The sequence below is a fragment of the Plasmodium cynomolgi genome, chromosome 8 (genome assembly GCF_000321355.1).
Source record: "Plasmodium cynomolgi strain B DNA, chromosome 8, whole genome shotgun sequence".
Taxonomy (NCBI): domain Eukaryota; phylum Apicomplexa; class Aconoidasida; order Haemosporida; family Plasmodiidae; genus Plasmodium; species Plasmodium cynomolgi.
In genome coordinates this window covers 838,516-857,716 of record NC_020401.1, presented here as the reverse complement: position 1 = coordinate 857,716, position 19,201 = coordinate 838,516, and the positions used below count along the sequence as shown (strand labels likewise).

General features: G+C 45.9%; 2 protein-coding genes across 2 annotated transcripts in view; one reads left to right on the top strand and one right to left on the bottom strand.

Annotated features, from left to right (window-relative positions):
- PCYB_082810 (hypothetical protein) overlaps positions 1–5,463 on the bottom strand; it is a gene marked incomplete at both ends in the record, with an annotated part of 6,059 nt that extends 596 nt beyond the window's left edge. Inside the window, 3 exons of the mRNA XM_004222019.1 lie at positions 292–518; positions 665–3,579; positions 3,900–5,463. Coding sequence (XP_004222067.1) covers positions 292–518; positions 665–3,579; positions 3,900–5,463 — 4,706 coding nt within the window. The remainder of the gene's footprint in view (positions 1–291; positions 519–664; positions 3,580–3,899) is intronic.
- Positions 5,464–9,625: 4,162 nt separating this feature from the next.
- On the top strand, positions 9,626–17,765 carry PCYB_082800 (hypothetical protein; the record flags this gene model as incomplete). Its single annotated transcript, XM_004222018.1, has 2 exons — positions 9,626–14,047; positions 14,160–17,765. The coding sequence occupies 2 exons, from the start codon at positions 9,626–9,628 to the stop codon at positions 17,763–17,765; spliced, it is 8,028 nt and encodes a 2,675-aa protein (XP_004222066.1).
- Positions 17,766–19,201: the final 1,436 nt, after the last annotated feature.

The following is a 19,201-nucleotide window of genomic DNA, read 5'->3' as shown; positions in this document are numbered from 1 at the left end:
TCCTTAATGTTTTCAATTTCTTTGTGTGTGTATTCTATCACATCATCCTTCACCTTGAGTTTATTTTTCAGTTCCTTGATCTGCAACGGGATCCAAAAAAAAAAAAAGGGGAGGTAACATCGGAAGGGTTGCCTTTTCACAAAAATGCCAACCCAGAAAGGTGTTATACATTTCCGCCAATTGTGCCTCGCTGCAGAGCGGCGCGTAGAGGAGGGGAGGGATACACCTAATTGTGCACTCATTTTAAACAGTGTACTCCAGCACACGCAAGGGTGAACCGGGCGTGCATACTCCTTGTAGACGCTTCTCACCTCTTCCTCGCACTTCTTATACTTGGCGTGGGCCAATTCACACTTTCGCAGGTAGTCGTCCAGCTCGTTTTCGTACTTTGAAATTAAACTTTTTTTTTCACTTTTGTAATCGTCCAGAAGCTTTTTGTAGTCGCGCTCTATCTTCTTAACTTCGAGCACTTTTTTCTTCACTTCTTCGTCCTTGCTGGTGAGGTCAGTTTTTAGTTTCTGCGAAAGTTGGGTGAGGGAAGTCGTGTACGGGAACTTCAATGGTTAGCAGCGATTACTGCGTGCAGCGGCGCAAACGAGTCACTTGCTCGTTCGTTTGTCCGCTTGTCCGCGCTGTCTCTCTCCCGCTGCTTCCCCGCACTAACCTCCACGTTGGCCGTGACATCCTCCGTAATCTTATTCTTGACGCGAATGTTCGTGCTGAGCTCCTCGTTCTCCTTGGAAAGTCTGGTCAAACTTTCTCCCAAGTCTGTTTTGTCCTTATGCAGCTTTTCGATGAGGGTCTCCTTTTCCTTCAGCTGCGCCTGAAGCGTGTCTTTCTCCACAGCCAAATTCTTCTGTTCCTGTAAAATCTGGTTGTGTGCAGAGAGGGGGACGTAGTTTTCCTCCACGTCCTTTTTAATAAATGCAAAAGCGTCCTTCTTTAGCTGTTCGTTTTCTGTTCTCATCTTGAGGTAAGCCAATTTGATGTTCTTCAATCCTTTAATGAATTTTTCTTTCTCTTCGTTGTACGTCTTCATTTCTTTGATTAGGACCTCATTGACGTTAAGCAGATCTTGGGCCTTTTTTTTTAAGTCTTCATTTGCCATTTTGAAATCATGGAGTTCTTCCTTTAGAGAGTTTTTCTCATCCTGCAGTTCGTTGTATGTACTTTGGAAGGCTTCTTCCAGGGAATGTACCTTTTGTGTGAAATTATTTTTTTCTTTCTGCACAGATTGATTTTTTTCTTCTTCCATTTCATCCATTTTTTCTTTATTTTTCATTTCGTTTTCCTTCAACTTGGAGATGATTTTTTTGTTCCTACTTTTTAACCGTTCGCATTCTTTAATGAATTTATTTTTCTCCTTGTTCAGATTTTGTATCACTTCCTTTTCCTTACAATACAGTGTGTTGTACTCTTCCAGTTTGTCTTCCATATCTTTGATATGTTCCCTCATCCTTTGTTCTTCCTGCTCCTTCTTTGAGAATAGCTGCTCATTTTGGGAGGTCATTTCATCTAACATCCCTTTCAGCTTTCCATTTTCCTTCATGCAGTCTTCCATCTTGTGCTTCGTCTCCTCAAGCGCATTTTGCAAGGTGTCTTTTTCTCCCTTCTGTGTGAGACTTTTCCCCTCAATTTCGTCTTTTTCTTCTTTCAATTTTGAGTGTTTCTCTTCCAATTTGGAGAACTTCTCCCTGAGATTAATTGCATCTTCCTTCAGTTTGGCTATCTCCCTATCCTGTTCGTTTTTTTCCCTTTGGAGTGTTCCTATCTGTTCGTTCATTTTCCCATTTTCGGTGGTGAGCAGGTTGCATTGCTCCTGCATTTGCGCCTTCTCATTTAGGAGCACGTCTCTCTCCTTTTTCATTTTTTCATTCTCCATGCTTAACACCTTTTGGTTTTCAGCCAATTCTACCTTGCCGTTCATAATATTTTTTTCGCTCTGCAGCAAATTTTCCACTTTGTAATGTAAGTCTTTGTTTTCCCTCCCTAGTTGTTCCACTTGGTTAGTCAGATTTTCGTTTTTTTTTTTCTCCTTTTGATAATTGCTCTCTACTTCTTTCCATTTCTCTTCCTCCATCTCTCTTTGGTACATCATTTTCTTCATTTTATTATCCATTTGGTTCAACTGATCGGAGTAGCTCCTAACATCCTGTTCAAGTGTTTTAATTTTACTTTCCTTTTCTGTGATGAGTTCTTGTTGTGTCTTCAGTTTCGTCTTAACATGTTCCACTCTCTCGATATTTTGCCTTAACATATCATCGATGTCGTTTTTGTACTGTTTCAGAATGCTTTCATTAAAGGTGACGATTTTCTCCTTTTCCTTTATAATCTCCTTTAACATATAAATTTCGGAGTCCTTTTTTTTTAGGAACAAAACATATTCATTCATTTTGCTTTCAAACTGGATTTTACTCATGGCAAATTGTTCATTCATATATTTTATTACTTCTTCAAACCTTGCCAACTTTTTTTCTTTGCTTGTACATGTGTCTTTTAATTTCTTTAGGTCCATTATCATGTGATCGATTTTCTTTTCGTATTCTCTAATTATTGTTAATTTTGTTTTATATTTTTCTTTATTTTTGTGAAATGTTTTTTCCATTTTTTTATACCTGGTCATTTCTCTTTGTAGATTTTTTACTTCCCTTTTGAGTTGGATGTTCCTTTCGGCGAACAGCTCCACTTGGATCGGCTGCGCCTGGGCCGTCCCCTCGGCCGTCACCTCGACCGTAGACTCGACCGTCCCCTCGACCATCGACTCGACTGTCGCCTCTCCGGGGGGGCCCCTCTTACGCGACCTTGCGCGGGGAAGCTCCTTCGGGGGGGTTGAATTGGGCCAGTCGTCTGGAGCGGCCGCATTGTCCGCGTCATTCGAGTCGTCCAAATTGTCCACATCGTCTGCGTCCACATCGTCTGCATCCACGGCGGCGTCTCCCTCAACTTCGTCTTCCTCTCCTTCTGCTTCTTCTTCTCCTTCTGCTTCTTCCTCTCCTTCTGCTTCTTCCTCTCCTTCTGCTTCTTCCTCTCCTTCCCGCCCCCCCTCGGCAGTGTGCACCTGCTCGCCCCGTGGCTGCACCGCTTCACCCCCCACATCTTCATCACTCTGACTGACCTCCTGTCGAAGCAGACTCTTCAAATTGTGCAATTTGCTCAAGTAGTGGTCAAACTCCAAGAGATTCTCATCCTCCCCATCACTCTCATTTGAGTTTATTATGTTCCTCACTTCCTCCGAGAGGTCCCCATATGGGGGGTTCCCCATGCCCTCCTTGATCTCCGCCTGGTTGTGCAAGTTAGCATTCGTCCAAGTGCCTCCATTCTGCGCTCCACCCTTTGCGTCAAAATCGCCACCACCATTCTGGCTATCTCTCCCCTTATTGTTTAAGCTACAGATGTTTTGCTTGAGCAATTTTTTCCTTCTTATCTTCTCCTCTCGTTCGACTTCGTCTTTGCCAGATGGCACACCCGACTCGGTTGCACTGTTGCATTCGTGTAGTTCAACTCTATTCTGGTTGTTCTTTTTTTCGTTTGGGATGGATTCCGCTTTTGTCGTCTCCACGTTCGGCTCGCAATCTTCGGCTGCAAGGGGTTCCCCAGGGGGGTTGGCCACAAAGATGGGGTTACCCTGCCCCTCGTCACCGCTGACCCGTTGTTCGCTACTAGGGCGGTCCCCACTGCTCACCCGCTGTCCGCTACTGGGAACACTCGTATCGTCGCCGTCTCCGTGACCACCCCCTCCAACACCCGCACCATCGCAATGCCCAGAATATGTTTTTCCTTTTTTTCCGCTCCTTTTTTTTTCTTTTTTTTTTTAACTTTATTTGGAGTGTTCATCTTGTGGTCTGCGTCCTCCCCGTCGACCGCTTTAGACATGTGCTTGTCATCATGCGACATTTCACCTGAGACGTCGTTTCTGTCACCCTTCTCGTCTTCCCCCCCTACATCACCCTCGTGCGCATTAACAGTGGGTTCCTTTTCCTTACGTTGGTAGCTTTCTTCTGCCACTGTGATGGTGTATCCCTTTGACTGCCTCGATTCCTCCACGTTTTCGGCCTCCCCTCCCTCCTCCTCATCAACATCGCTTAGCGAGAAGTTATACCTCCTGTACTTCTCCTTTATCTTTTGCAGGTCTAGGTACTCGTGCTCGTTACTGTCATTAGCGGTATAGCCCTCCGCAGCAGAGGCAAATGCCTCACCATTGGTAGCACCCTCACCATTGATAGCACCCTCACCATTGATAGCACCCTCACCATTGGTAGCACCCTCACCATTGATAGCAGCCTCACCATTCGTAGCACCCTCACCAGTAGGGTCGTTAAAAACATACTCGCTCTCCAAAAAAGGGGCGTTCCTCTCTTGAACAAACGGGTCCATTATACTCTTTCCCGTCTCTTCATCTTCCGCGTCATCATCAAATGGTTCGTAAAGTGCATCGTTATCGAAATTGGCTGTATCATCAAAATTATATTTTTTTAAATTCTGCAACACGTCTAATATCTTTTTTATTTCGTTGTCGTCTTCACTGTCTGCCTGTTTGTCGTTCTCTTCGGGAGGGTTCATTCCTCCGAGTCCCTCCTCCTGGTCACTCTCTACGAAATGGGAGCCGCGTGCGCAGTTGGCGGTATTGTTCGCAGTGTTCGAGTCGGCACCTGCCAAAGCAGCATCGACCCAATCGACATCCTCCAACCTTCCATCTGTGTACATGGCACACGTAGCGTACACAGAATACGCGGCGTCACCACCACTGCATTCGCGATCTTCTTCGGTTCTTCCCCTCAGGGGTACCTCCTCAGAAAAGCTGATACCCATGTGCACAATTTCGTTTTCTCCCCCAATTGAGCTGTGCATCTGATCAGCCTCTCTTGACATGCCTCCCTGTCTTTGCCTCTGATATGCAGTCTCAGGCAGCAGACCGGAAGAACGAAGCTGTCCTTCACTTTCCCTTTTTACCGGATCTGATTCGTCATTCACATCTATGTTGTTCAGGTAACTGTCTCCTTCATCACTTCTTAGTTTGAAATGGCTACACAGTGGATCGTCCACATGGCTACTCCACTGTGGGGCTTCAAAACGGTTCATGCCTCTGCTCTTGGCATAGGAGTGGGCTTCGGTACTACAATTGGAATCGCCAAGCACGCTGGCTGCTTCACCAGGCATTCTGGCTGCATCACCAGGCACGCTGGCTTCATCACCAGGCACGCTGGCTTCATCACCAGGCATGCTGGCTTCATCACCAGGCATGCTGGCTTCATCACCAGGCACGCTGGCTGCATCACCAGGCACGCTAGCTTCATCACGAGCCACACTAGCTGCGTCACCAACCACACTAGCTGCATTCTCCTGTTTATCATTAAAGTAACGTAACCGCGCCCCCTTCTTTTTTGCTTCATCAGTTGGCTTACACAAACCTTTTCCCCTCCTGCTCTCCTTAATTTTATAAACACACCCAATTTTTTTCTCCATTTTGTTGTGAGCAATTTGCCTTACCCGGTAGGTTTATATTTTGTATAGCTCCCATGTTAGTTTTCTTTCGCGGTAGCAGGTGCTACAACGGTTTGCACACTCAATGGACGAAGCGACACCAACGGGGGGGGGACCTCTTGCGACTGGACAATTTCACGCGAGCGCAACCACAACTGCAGTTATTCTTGTCCACTCGTTGGGAAATCCTTCCCGTGTGCGCGTTTCGTTCAGGCTGCCTAGTCCAGGCTGCCTCGTCCTGATTTGCCTCTCCCCGCTTCTTCCCCTTCCGCAGGCCCCACCAACGCACAAAATCTGCGCAGTCCTTTGGGTCGCGAACAGGCCTGTGGACTCTGCGCTTGGCTCAAAATGGCGCTGCCTTGAATCAGCAGGGGGCAACGCACACAATAAAAAAAGCGTATACATAAGCAGGAACACATGCACAGGCGCACACGTATGTATAAATATATATATATATATGTATGCTTATGCATATGCATAGGCGTACACATCCAAGTGAACATATCACCGCTTGGCACAAAAAACGCGCTAGGGCTGAAACGAAAAAAAAAAACCCCTTTCCTGCGTTTATAATTTGAAAGGTCGTTTTATACAATTAGGGAATTGTCCATTTAACCATTCTGACTTTTTATTGTATGCTTATTTTGTCACGCTTGTTTTGTTATTTTACTTTATTTTTATTTTATTTTTTTGTGCACATATTACTGCGTTCAGGTCCCTCGTTTTGCGTGTGTTACAAAATTGTTTCGACTTGCCAGGTGAGGGAAATTGGCGGAGAATGGATGAAAGTTTTCTGCCCACGTGGCAGAGGGGAGAACGCGAACCATGTCAAGTGCGCACCGCGTATGATTTGATGTAACGCAATTTATCATGACATAGTTCAGTTTAACTTAGCTTAGCTTCATTTTTTTTTTTTTTTTTCTACACATCGGAAAGATTAAGTGCCCACTTCATGGAGGCCAGGAGAAACCCCCCGCAGCGCACCCCCCCATGGGGAATTTCCCACGTGCAACTCCAAAGAGGCGACTCGAAAATGCGCTCGCATTTGAAAGGATTAGACAACTGGTTTATCAAACGGGGAACAAGAGAGGGAAAAAAAAAAATTATTTACATACGCAACAGTGTAGTACCAATTTCGTGACCTCCATTTTGCCACCAATTTGTTCGCCTCAAATGGGGGTGAAACGACGAGGGGGGTCTCCACCAGAAGGGGCGAGAAAATATGGTATACAGCACATCTGCGCATACCTGCAGGAAAAGTATCATCACTGCTTCTCCTTTAAGAGTCGCATGCTATACTGCACAAGACGGGTTCATTGTCCCCACCGCCCAGCATAAAAGTGTAGCTTCCGCTTGGATAAAAAAAGAGTGCTTCCTACGTAAGCACGTACGTAAGTCCCTTCGCGGAAGTTACAACAACCCCCGCTACAATAATCGCGGTTACCATTTCGTGGTGGGCTTCCACAACGGCATGCAGCTCACGCGCTTATGCCTTGGGGGAGAAAAAAATTCCACCATAAGGTATAACACGCACATGCACATATGCACATGTAAGGGTCTATACGTACATATGTGTGCATGTCCCTGCCGATAGCGCAGCTGCACGAATTAACGCAAGTTCTCCCCCTTTTTGGTAGACCCTCTGTTGTCTACCCTAAACGAGAGAGTGATTAATCATAAAGGGGATCTTGCCGCCTCGTCTTTTCCTCTTTCCCAGGTCATTTTTTTTTTTTTTCCTCCTCCCCTATGTACTACAAATTAGCCCTACATTTATCCGTTCCCCATTTGAAGGCTGTCTATTTTGAAAATTCGCTTCTCACCCCTCACTATACTTATCCAATATGTTACGGCGGCTTTATTTGGTTTAAAGATTAGGGTAAATAAAAACAGTTCCGAGATTGGGTTCCACATCTGCTCTGCTCACATGTTTGCATGCTGCCACGCGAAACGATATATGACAGTGTTCCTTCCTCTACGCGCATGTTCGTATACACACTGGCGGAGGTGCACATAACGGGGACAGCCATCCTATCATCTCACTCGCGGAAAAAAGTACAAAAGTTGTCACTATCGCGAGAAGTTGATGAAAAGGAGATATACCCAAACATGCTGCTAATCCGAGTGATGGATGAGGTGCGCCTGTTGTATCGTCACCATCGCATCCGTTCCAATGTGAGGGAAAAATGAAGATGCTTAAGACGACCGTATGATGAGAAACGCAGTGACGAAATTATAAGTGGTCCAAATGGCACTCCGCGCAAGCCAGAGTAAAGCGGTGTACGCAAAAAAAAGAAGAGGAAGTAGAAGAAGCAGAAGAAGCAGAGGAAGCTGAAGAAGCAGAAGAAGCAGAAGAAGCAGAGGAAAAAAAAAACAATAAAGAGTGGCATGACAAAACGAAGTCACTTCAGCGATGGGAAAAAAAAAATTCGCGTCAATGACACAGTGCCACATATATTGAACGCAAAAAAAAAAAAAGAAATGCATACTTGTCCGAAAGGAACAAAACCTCGCATACATTTATTACCTACGTGTTATGTCATTATTATACGTGCGAGTATAGAAGTATAATTATGTGCCTGTGAGGAGATACACGTTCTCCGCGCCGCCTCGCGCGTTCTCCAAAAATGATGCGAAAAAAAACGGAAATGAAAAAAAATTGAAATGCTGACAGTAATTGCAATGCTGATGTAATTGCAATGCCGATAGTAACAGCAATGCTGATATAACTTGCAATGCTGATAGTAACAGCAATGCTGATAGCAATTGCAATCGCATTGTGACATCCCAACAAATTGACGAAAAAAGTACGACCACAGTACTTTAATTTTCGTTGAAGGAATTGTCATGACCCCCCATTTGATGGGAAAATATAAACATGTGAAAACATCCATTTTGCGTGACACTGCGCGAGGTTACCATTTCGCCTACATTTGGGGATGGCCTCGTGCAGCATATGCAAAAATAAGGGGAGTTATACATACGTGCGCCTCGCGCATGTAAGCATACGTTCGAAAGAGGCCTTCGCGCGCTACGTACAGGTGCGGTCGTGCATCCTGATGTCCATGTGATTATGCATTCGCAAAATTGCACGATCGTACGACCGCACGACTGCATGCTGAGGCGCGCGTCGGGTGAGGGGGAACCATGGCATCACGGGAAACACTACCCAGCAGCGTGAGCCACCTCCACCACCCGCAACCACAAGAGGGCGCAGCACCATCTTTGATAAGCGGTCTGCCAAATTACGTACACCAAAAGTATAATATTCTGAACAAAAATAAATGGCCACGTGCATAAGCAGTAGCAAGCATTCGCTGCACAGTTCGAGAAATGCTGTAACAAAATAGGACCGCATAAAGCATGGGCAGGTATCTGCACGTTCGTGTACCTACATGCGTATGTATTTCCCTGTGCGTAACTGCAAGTTATGACGAATGAGGAAGTCGCTGAATTGGGCGAAACGAACCGATGACACGCCTGCGAGTTTCGCGCCTGTTAATGATGAAAAGGACAGCGAGGCAGGCAGCGCACGTGTCAGAAATCTGCAAAAAAAAAAAAAAAAAAAGAAAAAAGAAAGGAAGAAATAAAGCAAGAAAGGAAGAAATAAAGCAAGAAAGCAAGTAAGCAAGCAAGCAAGTAAGCAAGCAAGCAAGCAAAGGACAGAAAGGCCAATTAAGAACCGCTTAACAAAGTGTGGAAGAACCAAACGCAGGCTATGTCACGAACGGGAAGGAACAAAATTGTGGTAACAAGTTGACCCACCAGCAGAGGCATACATGCTCGGACACGGGCGACCCAACCCATACCTGTTACAGACCCTTCATTCGACGTGCTGCGAAAAAAGGAAAACATGGATTCGCGCAGAGAACAGAGAGATAAAACTAGCCCATTGAACGGTGCGAATTTTAAAAGGCAAAAAGTAAGTGATGGGGAAGACTTCTGGGCCTCTGCAACCCTGTGCCAAGCTCCGGACAACACCCATAGTGGGGGGGGATGTTTACATAAAAATGGGGACGCCAAGGGGAACAGGCACTCCTGTGGAAGTAGTAGCGAAAGTGAAGGTTGCTCCCAGGGGAATCACACAAATCTGTGCAACAACGTGGTGAAGCCAGAAATGGAAACCACCACTTCGATGAACACTAAAATGAGAAGCACCGCACCGGGGAGTGACCACCCCGTTGAATATCAAAATGGTTACCCCAACAGCACGCACACGCTTGAGGAGGAAGCGGACATGGTGACGGGAAAACGCGTGGAGAAGGCAAACTTTGCAGGGAAGCCAAACAGAGTGCAGAAGCCAAACGGCGTGGAGAAGCCAAACAGCGCTGGGAAGCCAAACGGCGTGGAGAAGCCAAACAGCGCGGGCAGCCCTGAACCCCCCACCATGCGCAACTACGTCAGTGACACGTACAAGGTTCTCATCAACATCTGCTTGAACGAAATTAAAAAAAGTGCCAACCCAGAAGATGTGGACGATGTGTATAGGGTCCTTAAAAATAAGGACCTCATATTTGACGATGACAAAATGGGCGGCAACGAATTTGAGAGGAGGAAGGAACAGCTTCCCCGTGGGAGTCACTCCTCTAGTGGGTCACGAACGTCACTCCCTACTCATGGGAAACGTTGGGACAACTTCGAATGTGGGGAGAACGGTGAGATAGTGCCCCCCTGCCGAGTAAATAGCAAGAGGAACAAACGGAGCAGCAGCTCTATTAGAAGCAGGAGCGGGGGGAGTGGAACGCTGAAGAGTTGTCATGGGGAAGGCACAAAGGGGGAAGATCACGAGTGGAGTGATGACGAACAGGAGGATGATACCTCCTTGCGTGGCGCATCAACCGGGGTGCACAACGGAAAAGGAGAAGTCGTGAAGGATGTCAGATGTGACCAGTCGGATATTCAAGATGTTGGATTTCTGGATGATGGCACACATGAAGGAGGTGACGAACGAGGCGGGGGAAGAGTGAAGCTCCTCGCGTCAGGGGACGAAGAGGACGTAGCGTACTTCGCCAAGAAGAAGCAGAAAACGGGGATGGAGAAATGGATGGAGGAAAGCAGCACCGAAATGCAAAGCAGCAATCGGAATCGAAGCGGAGGAGGAGCAGCCCCACTCGCCAGAGCCACCACCAGGGAGAAAATCGAATCGGACATGTACAATATCTTCAAAGGAGTAATAAATATGCTCACGTGTAAATACCCAGAACACAACATAAAGGAGTTTTTCTTCAGCAGCCAGGAAAGACTCAAAGAAGAATATGAGAGCAATAAAAGTAAGTCCATACAAATTACTAGGTACGAATCCAACAGGTGCAATAATATCTATACCAAAATTAAACAGGAACTTTTTTACATAACGAAGAACACCAAACTAAGGAACCATATAATTAACACAAGGTACATGTTTGATATATACAATTATTGTGTGAAAAATATCAAAAGAAATATAACCGTACTTTCTCATTTTATTCCAAATAAGAAGGACTACAAATTTATAACGAAGATGAGATTTAATAACAATTGCGAGAATGTAGTTACTTCTGGAAAGGATGGGTACATAAAAATTTTCCATGTCATGACAGGGAACCTAATCCTCTGTATTAAGGCACATAGGAATGCCATCACTGATTTTGATGTCCACCGTTCGGACAAGTATATACTCTCCTGTGATGAGAAGGGGGTCGTGAAATTTTGGCTGATTGATAAGCACAAATTTAAAACGCTGTTCACGTATAGGCGGACCTTTCTTATGAAGAAGGTGCAGTTCTTTTACCATGAAAAGGGGAACACGCACAACGGGAGTGGGGGCGCAGATAGAAATGGGTATATAAATGGGTCCAGAAATGGGTATGTAAATGGGTATGTAAATGGGTCCAGAAATGGGTATATAGATGGGTCCAGAAGTGGCACGTACAAAACCTATGCCATCTGCTCCACCAACTCCTACTTCTTCATCATCATGTTTGATGACCTCACTAACGACTCTCATTTCCTGTACTCCCTGGATATGAATCTCGGACTTGTCAAATTTTTCCCCCATATTCAATTTTCCTACTCTCTAAGTTATAACGTCTCCCCCTACATGTACAACTCTTTGGTCCTGTCCAATGGACCCATCAAAGGATTAAAGAATGGCTACCTCATGTTTATTAACACGTCTAGCCAATGCATAGATAAATTCTGTGAGAACAACGATTTTTGTAATACCACCAACTTTAAGAGGAGGAAAAAAAGAGTCATGTTTGTTCTGCTTACGTCCAAGCCTTACTACGATGATGAGGAACGAAGTGACGACTTGCTGAGTATCACCCCCAACGATGTGGAGATTATCAAATATGTTAACAAGATTGACGAGAGTAAGTATGGAAATGCTCAGACGGATGACGTCATCGAGTTGAGTTACAAAGGAGAGAAGAAAAAACAAAAAATGAGTGATGAAGACCTTTCCTATGCAAAAATTTTCCATTGTTTCGATATCAACATTTTGCAAGATAACTCGAAGAAGGATATTGGTTTATCTCTCTTTAAACGATTCGAAGACTTTAACGAAGAAATTGTCCGTTTCGCCTTCTCCAACCATTCTGCTGACTTCCTCACTGTGCAGTTAAACGGTTCGATATTTCTTTGGCATTTCCAGAGCTACCTAGACGAGGTGGCTCTAACCAGGGGGGGGAGAAGAAGAAGCACTGCTCACAGTAGTAGTGTTCACAGTAGAAGTATTCACAATGGTGGACGTTGCAAAGTGAACGTTTGCTGCTTCTACACCTCCCTCTACGTCGAATTTTTCCTGGAGTCCTTGGCCCTCAACGAGAGCAACAAGGCCAAAGGGGGGAAAACCGACATGGGAGGCTGCCAAGGCAGGGGAGACGACGCGCGGAAGCCTGGAGATAGGAGAGATCCCAGGGGTAACGAAAACAACAATGGCACGAACGACGTGAATGACGAAAACGAGTACGACAATTTATTTGTCATATCTTCCACGTCCTGTTCGTCGTACTGCTACTCCTCCAGCGGGAAGGAATACGTGCCAAAGGTCGACAGGGAGAAGGAACTCAAGAGGAAGCGGCTCCTTAGGGCGCAGCGGGAGATCAACCATAGCGGGAGTGCACCACAGGGCAGAAGGGTCCCCGATGAGAAGGACAAGTTGGGAGCAGCGAGCAGTGCTATCGGTGCGGCCAGCAGTGCTATCGGTGCGGCCAGCAGTGCCATCGGTGTGGCCAGTAGCGCTATCGGTGCGGCAAGCAGCGCTATCGGTGTGACCAGCAGCACAATCGGCGCAGACCCGGGGGAAACGAACAACGCCAGCGTCATCATGGAGAGCATCGTCCACAGCAGCGGAAGCGCCAGTGGGAGGAGGAGCACAAATGGAAATAACAGACTCGACACGAATCGGCTTGCCTCTAACCGCCTAGGAACGAACCGCCTCACCGCGAATCGCCTGCACACCAACCAAGCAACCGAAAAAAGCAGAGCACATTGTGTGTACAACGAAAAGGCAAACAACAAACCAAAAATGAGAGCCAAAAAGTTAAACTACAAAATTAGCAACGTCTCCTTTAACATGTCCGACGAGTATCTAATTGTGGGTGACGGAATAACTAATAAGTCTAACTCGTCCAAGGAGGATACCTTTGCAGTGACCATGAAGACCAACCTTTCTATTTTTTGTCTAAGAACTTACGAAGAAATTAAAAACTTCGATTTAAAAAAATGCAACAGCTATGTCAGTTTTATCAAGCCAAATCCCTTCTTCACAGATGTAATACTATTTGCCTGTTTTAGAAAATACATCTATTTGTTAAATGTGCAGAAGAAGAAAATCATAAAAAAATATTCCTACGATAGTGAGTTGAAAAATCTAAGTGCAGAGTGGAGTCAAAATGGCTACCTATTTATCGTCTCCCATAATTATGGCTACTTTTCCATTTTCACACTTAACAGAAATGCTTCTTACAAATTAACCCTTTGTGAGCAAATCACATCCTATCAACTTTGCTCCTTCAATGAACCTAGCATTAATGAGATGACGGACAATTATGACAATATGAATTCTTTGCCAGATATTTTTATGTATGATTCTTTTGATGCAAATAATGCAGAGGATGGAGTGGATGTTGTTAGATTTAACAGTGGTGTTGGGGGAGGAGGAGGTGTAACTGCTCCCAGGGGATTCCTTTTCGGGGAGGGGATAAACACTTCATCTAGTTTTAACACCGGTGTGGAAGTCGCAGGAGCGGGTGGAAGCTTCAGCAACAATTGGAACGGAGCCACAGTCATTGGTGCCACCGCGAGGAATGGGACTACCACGAGGAGTGGAGCCACTTCGCGGAATGGAGCCACTTCGCGGAATGGAGCCACTACGAGGAATGGAACCACCACGAGGAATGGAACCACCACGAGGAACGGAACCACCACGAGGAATGGAACCACCACGAGGAACGGAACCACCACGAGGAATGGAACTACTACGAGGAACGGAACCACTACGAGGAACGGCACCGCTTCGCACAATGGCACCACTTCACACAATGGCAGCAAGCGCAACGACGCGGATAGAAGCAAAGGGAGAAGAGTCACCCGGAGAAGCAACCGAATTATAGAGGACAGTTCGGAGCTCTCCTGTTCAGCCAACTCAATTTACACTCTCTACACGGACAGCAACTCGAAGAACTCCAAAACTTCAGTGCACGACGGGGGAGAAGCAGAAAATAACAAGAAAAAAAAAAAAAGGCGATTCCGATGACGAGAGTGAGAAGAGTCCAAATGATGAAGTGAGAATTATTGACAAGGACAGCTTCCACGGAAGGGAAAACAAACACGTTATCAATTTGGAAAATATCTCCTCAAATAATGAAGAAGTCATTAATGTAGAAGATGTGCACCGAGAGTGCATTAAGAATAATGCCAATAGAAAGAAAGAAGTTATTAACCTTGATAGCGTTTTGAGTAATAACTACTCCTCCTCCTATGGGTTTAGGAGTAAAAGGACAGCAAGGAACAGATCGACTGCTTTCAATGTGGGAACCGGGTCAAGTGCAGCCAACACGGAAGATGCACCTACGCGAAAGAGGCTTCATATAGCTAGAAACGAAGATACACAAAACTTAAGTAGTAACTCGAATGATCACTCCTGTAGTGGAAATGACAGCGGAAGGGGTACTCTGTCAAGGGGAGGAAGCTCCAATGGGGAAGACACATACCTTGTTAGGAAGAAGAACCCCTTCTTATCGGTGAGAAAGCGAAACAGAAATTTACCTTCCTCAGATTTTAAATCTAAAAGCGATAAACACGATGAGTGCTTATTAACTGCAAGTTCTCATGCAAGGGAAGGAGCTCAGTACCCCTACGACATTAACATTAAAAAATTAAAAGAATTTTTCAGTGGGGATAAACGGAAGGAAAAGGAACAGGTTGTGAAAAGGGATCGATACATGAGTGATTGGGACTCTGATTTCGAAAAATGTAGTTCTATTAATTTTTTTAGTGATAATTCAAATTATGGAAATTATTCGGATGATCTGTTTAGTGACTCATCTGAGGAGCGCAGGATGGATTCTCTTCAGAGTGGGAACCACAGGCCATTCGAATCGGACCTACATGGGCACGTAGAGCATGCGAGGAGGAGAGGCAACCCAGGTGATCGCTTCGATGCTGCGTCTCGGAAGGGAAGGTGGAGGCCACATCGTTCAAGCCGCATGTGGTTGGAGAAGCGGGGCGTCAGGGGGGGAGGGCACCCCTGGAGTAGTAGCGCCAGTGGGAGCGGCGAGGAGGATGGAGATGAGGAGGACGATTACGATGAGGATGGCGATGAGGATGGACGTGACGATGGCGATGATAACTACGATGACGATGACGATGATAACTACGATGACGATGACAACCGCGATCACGATGGATGGCGTGGCGAAGCTGGCAAAGGGGACCGCGGAATCGCTCGCGCTGCGGAGCATGCCCCCCGCCCAAAGAACAAACTGCGCAAAGAAGGAAACAACCCCTGTCTGCTGAACTTTACCAACGCAAATATTTTGGTAGACAAGAAATTTAAAATATACGAGCAGCATCTGCAACCACTACTTCCAAAATTTTCTAGTTTCAATTGCAATAATAATTACCTGGATAAAATTGGGACCTCTCCGGTGGACCCCATATGCATCCAGATGAACTACTTCGTCCAAGTGTGCCGGAGGTTGAAAAGGGAGAAGACCATAAATTTAAAGTCCCTCCTAACGTTTGACGTTCTATACAAAGCGTTGATAAATTATGGAGCAAATGGTGGTGTTATACCGATCGGTACTATGCATCCCGGTGCTTACAGTGCGTGTGGTGTTGCCCCCGTATGGGATTACAAGAAATGGTTCAACCATAGAGGGGAGAGCAAACCACAAGGAAGTGCCCTCGCAGAGGTCAGGGGAGAGTATAGAAGCAGCTCAGTTAGTGATGGAAACCATTGCGGAGTCGATATGGAAGATCGCCTCAGCCAACAAGCTACCAGCGCCAAGCAGCACTTCCACGCGGTGAATAACAGGGGGGAGGAGGAGGAGTCCCTGCTCAGGATGCCCGTCCATAGGAAGAATGAGAAAAGTGAGGCGTTCCTCCGGCTGTTGCGGGGTTGCGCGCGTGGCAGAGTCGGCGGTGGAGTCGGCGATGGAATCAGCGGCGGAATCAGCGGCGGGATCAGCGGCGGGATCAGCGGCGAAATCAGCGGCCGAATCAGCGGCGAAATCAGAGGCGAAATCAGCGGCGGATTCAGCGGTTGCACCCGTGGGGGCGCGAAGAACAGGGAGGAGCCCCCCTCCGAGCCGGAGAGAGACCCCCCAGGGAAGCAAAACCCCTTCGGCGCAGCGCTCAACAGGTGCATAGAAACGTTCAAGCGGAAAAGCGCCGGCGCGGACAAGTACAAAATGTGTTATGTAAACGCCATGCGAGTAGGCCGATCGTACAAACGATTTATAACTGTAAGCCCAATCTGTGACAGTAGCAGCATCCTAACCCGCGATAGCAAAGGAGGGAAGAAAAGGATCCCCGTGAGGAACCCATTCCGTCAACAAATGAACGAAATGAGCCAGTCACTGCTGTACCAAATTTTGAAAAAATTCCCATGTAGAGAAGAAGAAGATATTGATACTTTTATTTATTATAAAAAGAAAACCTACGCAGAAAAAAATATCAAAAAAGTTCTTCAGTCCTACTTGAAGCACTACACCAACGTGGATAAAAACATGAGACAGTTCGATCATAGATTGTTCATCTATACTAACAACAATCGAATACTCTTCATGAATTCCCACACGATGAAATTATTAAACGTTTTAGAAGAGAATTACTGTAAAAGCTTAATTAGAGAAAGTTTTAACCTAATGAATAATTGTCAACTTAAAGGAAGAAATTGTATAATTAAAAGTATCGATGGGATCAACAACTGTAGCTTCCTGAACCCATACTCTTTGTATCTAAGGTCTACTGGAAATTATGATTTTTTAAGCTCAAGAAATGTTCAAAATTCTCTACTCTCTAGTTACGCTAGGTACAATGAATTATTTGCCATGTTTAGAGGTAACATGCAGATGAACAATCGAGGTAGTGGAGTTACTGCACGCAATGCTGCCAGCATGGCTAGTATGGCAAGCATGGCTAACGTTACTAATGCTAACAGCACAATCAACGTTACGAATTTTTTATTGAATTACGAAAACGTTTTAAGTTCCGGAAGGAATACTGACATTGCTGTTATAAGTGAACACTCTTCAGTTTTTACAAGTGATCAATCAGCTAACTTTTTTTCAGAGGATGAAGAAGACGATGATGATGATGATGACGATGATGATTATGCTCATGACGATTATGACTTTGGATACCATCATGCATCTAGTTCTTATTCGAGAAGGAATAGACGGAGGAACGGACGGAGGGGTACTACCAGAGCTCCTAAGAGAACCACCAGTAGTAGACGTAGGACCAATACAAGGAACAATAATAACACTCCGAGAAGGACCTCTGCCAGGAATAGAAAAAACATTGAGCGGAAAAATTATAACTGCGATGCGGTCGTCCATGTCAATGTCAGGAAAAGCGACCGCCTACGCAATAAAGAAATTAGCAGAAGGGAGAACAACGCTGCTGGAGGAGCGACCATCAATAATGGAGATGATGACTTGCTCAACAACCATGGGGGGGATGACTTCCTTAACAACGGCAGCAGCAGCAGGCACCTCAGGAACAATTCGTCGAACCATTCCAGAAGTAGGTACAACACCAGGTCGTCCAACATGAACCGGGACTACTATCCCTGACCCGTCCTCCCACCATGTGCAGAAGCGTTTTTAAGTAGCCATTGTACAAAAAGGTTGCTTCCTTTTTTTTTGGAGAAACTTTATTTTATGTTTCCCATTTGCGTCGACGCCTACCTTTCGAGTTCCTTAAAAAGTTCATTTTTGGTCCCCCCTTTTTTTGTTTTTCCCCATTTTTACACCAAGTTTGTGTCACTTTTTAGTATAATTTGTCGAGTTTGAGAAGTTTAAGCGGTTCTTTCCATTTGGATGTGCCACGGGGGTGTATGTGTGTGTGTGTCTCTATGTGCCTCTCTGCGTGTCTCTCTGTGCGAGTCTCTGCGTGTCTCTCTGTGCGTCTCTGTGCGTGTTTGTTTTTTTTTTTCCTCCTTTTTTCCCCCATTTTTCCCTCCTTTTTCCCTCCTTTTTTTCCTCCTTTTTTCATGCCGCACTCCCCCCCCACACGTGACGTTGCACGTCAACGGTCTGCGCCCGTTTGATTTCGCCGCGTAGACATTTGCCTACAACGCAGGGTGAAGCTTTAGCTTCTTGAGGGGAAGGGTGACAAAATGAAATGCCCCCATTTCGCTCAAAAATAGTGCTCGCGTCTTTCATGATATACGTGCCTCTGTGTTCTGCCTGTTGCCGCGAAGTAGCCCAGTGATGACCCACTTTGTTTTCTTCATTTGTGCTTTATTGTGCCTCTAATGTGCGTCCTGCACGCGCCGATCTGGTTCCAGCGTGCCTCTAATGTGCGTCCCGCACGCGCCGATCTGGTTCCAGCGTGCCTCTAATGTGCTTCCCTTTTTTGGGGGGGCCACATTTGAAGCCCCAGGGTAGGCCCAAACGCACTCGCGTACGTACACGCGCACATGCACGTGTGACCACTTGAGCTTTTATAGCTCTGCATATTCAGCCTTTTTAACCCAGCCCACATTTTTACTTCGCAATTTCTGCGCTCCTTCTTTTCTTCTTCTTTTTCTTCCTCCTTTTCTTCCCCTTTTTCTTCCTCTTTTTTGTCGCATGAAGATGAACCAACCGCATGCACCGCTTTAAGTATGAAGTAAGCACACCTTACGCGAATTAGAAATCGTAACGGGGTGTGGAGGGTAGCGCACTCCCATCGGACCCGTAGTGGCGTTCCCCAAATGGGGGTGGCACACACTACAATATGTAGGGGATCGCCTTTGCATAGGTTCTTTGTAGAATAAGGCGGGGGGAAAATCCCACATCTGCTGCGCCCATTTTTGCCACTTTTTTTTCGAGACAGCGCTATTCACCCATTTAGGGTTCCGTGGGGGCGCAGAGTGGCTCCCGCAAATGCATCCACGTTGGTGTGCACTTAAAAAAAAGAAAAAAAACGCAACTGAGTTGAAGGTGTTAAGGTGGTACAGTCCCTTACTATTCCACCCTCCAAAATGGCCCTAACCTGTGGCAATTTCTTTTCTTTCCTCAACCCC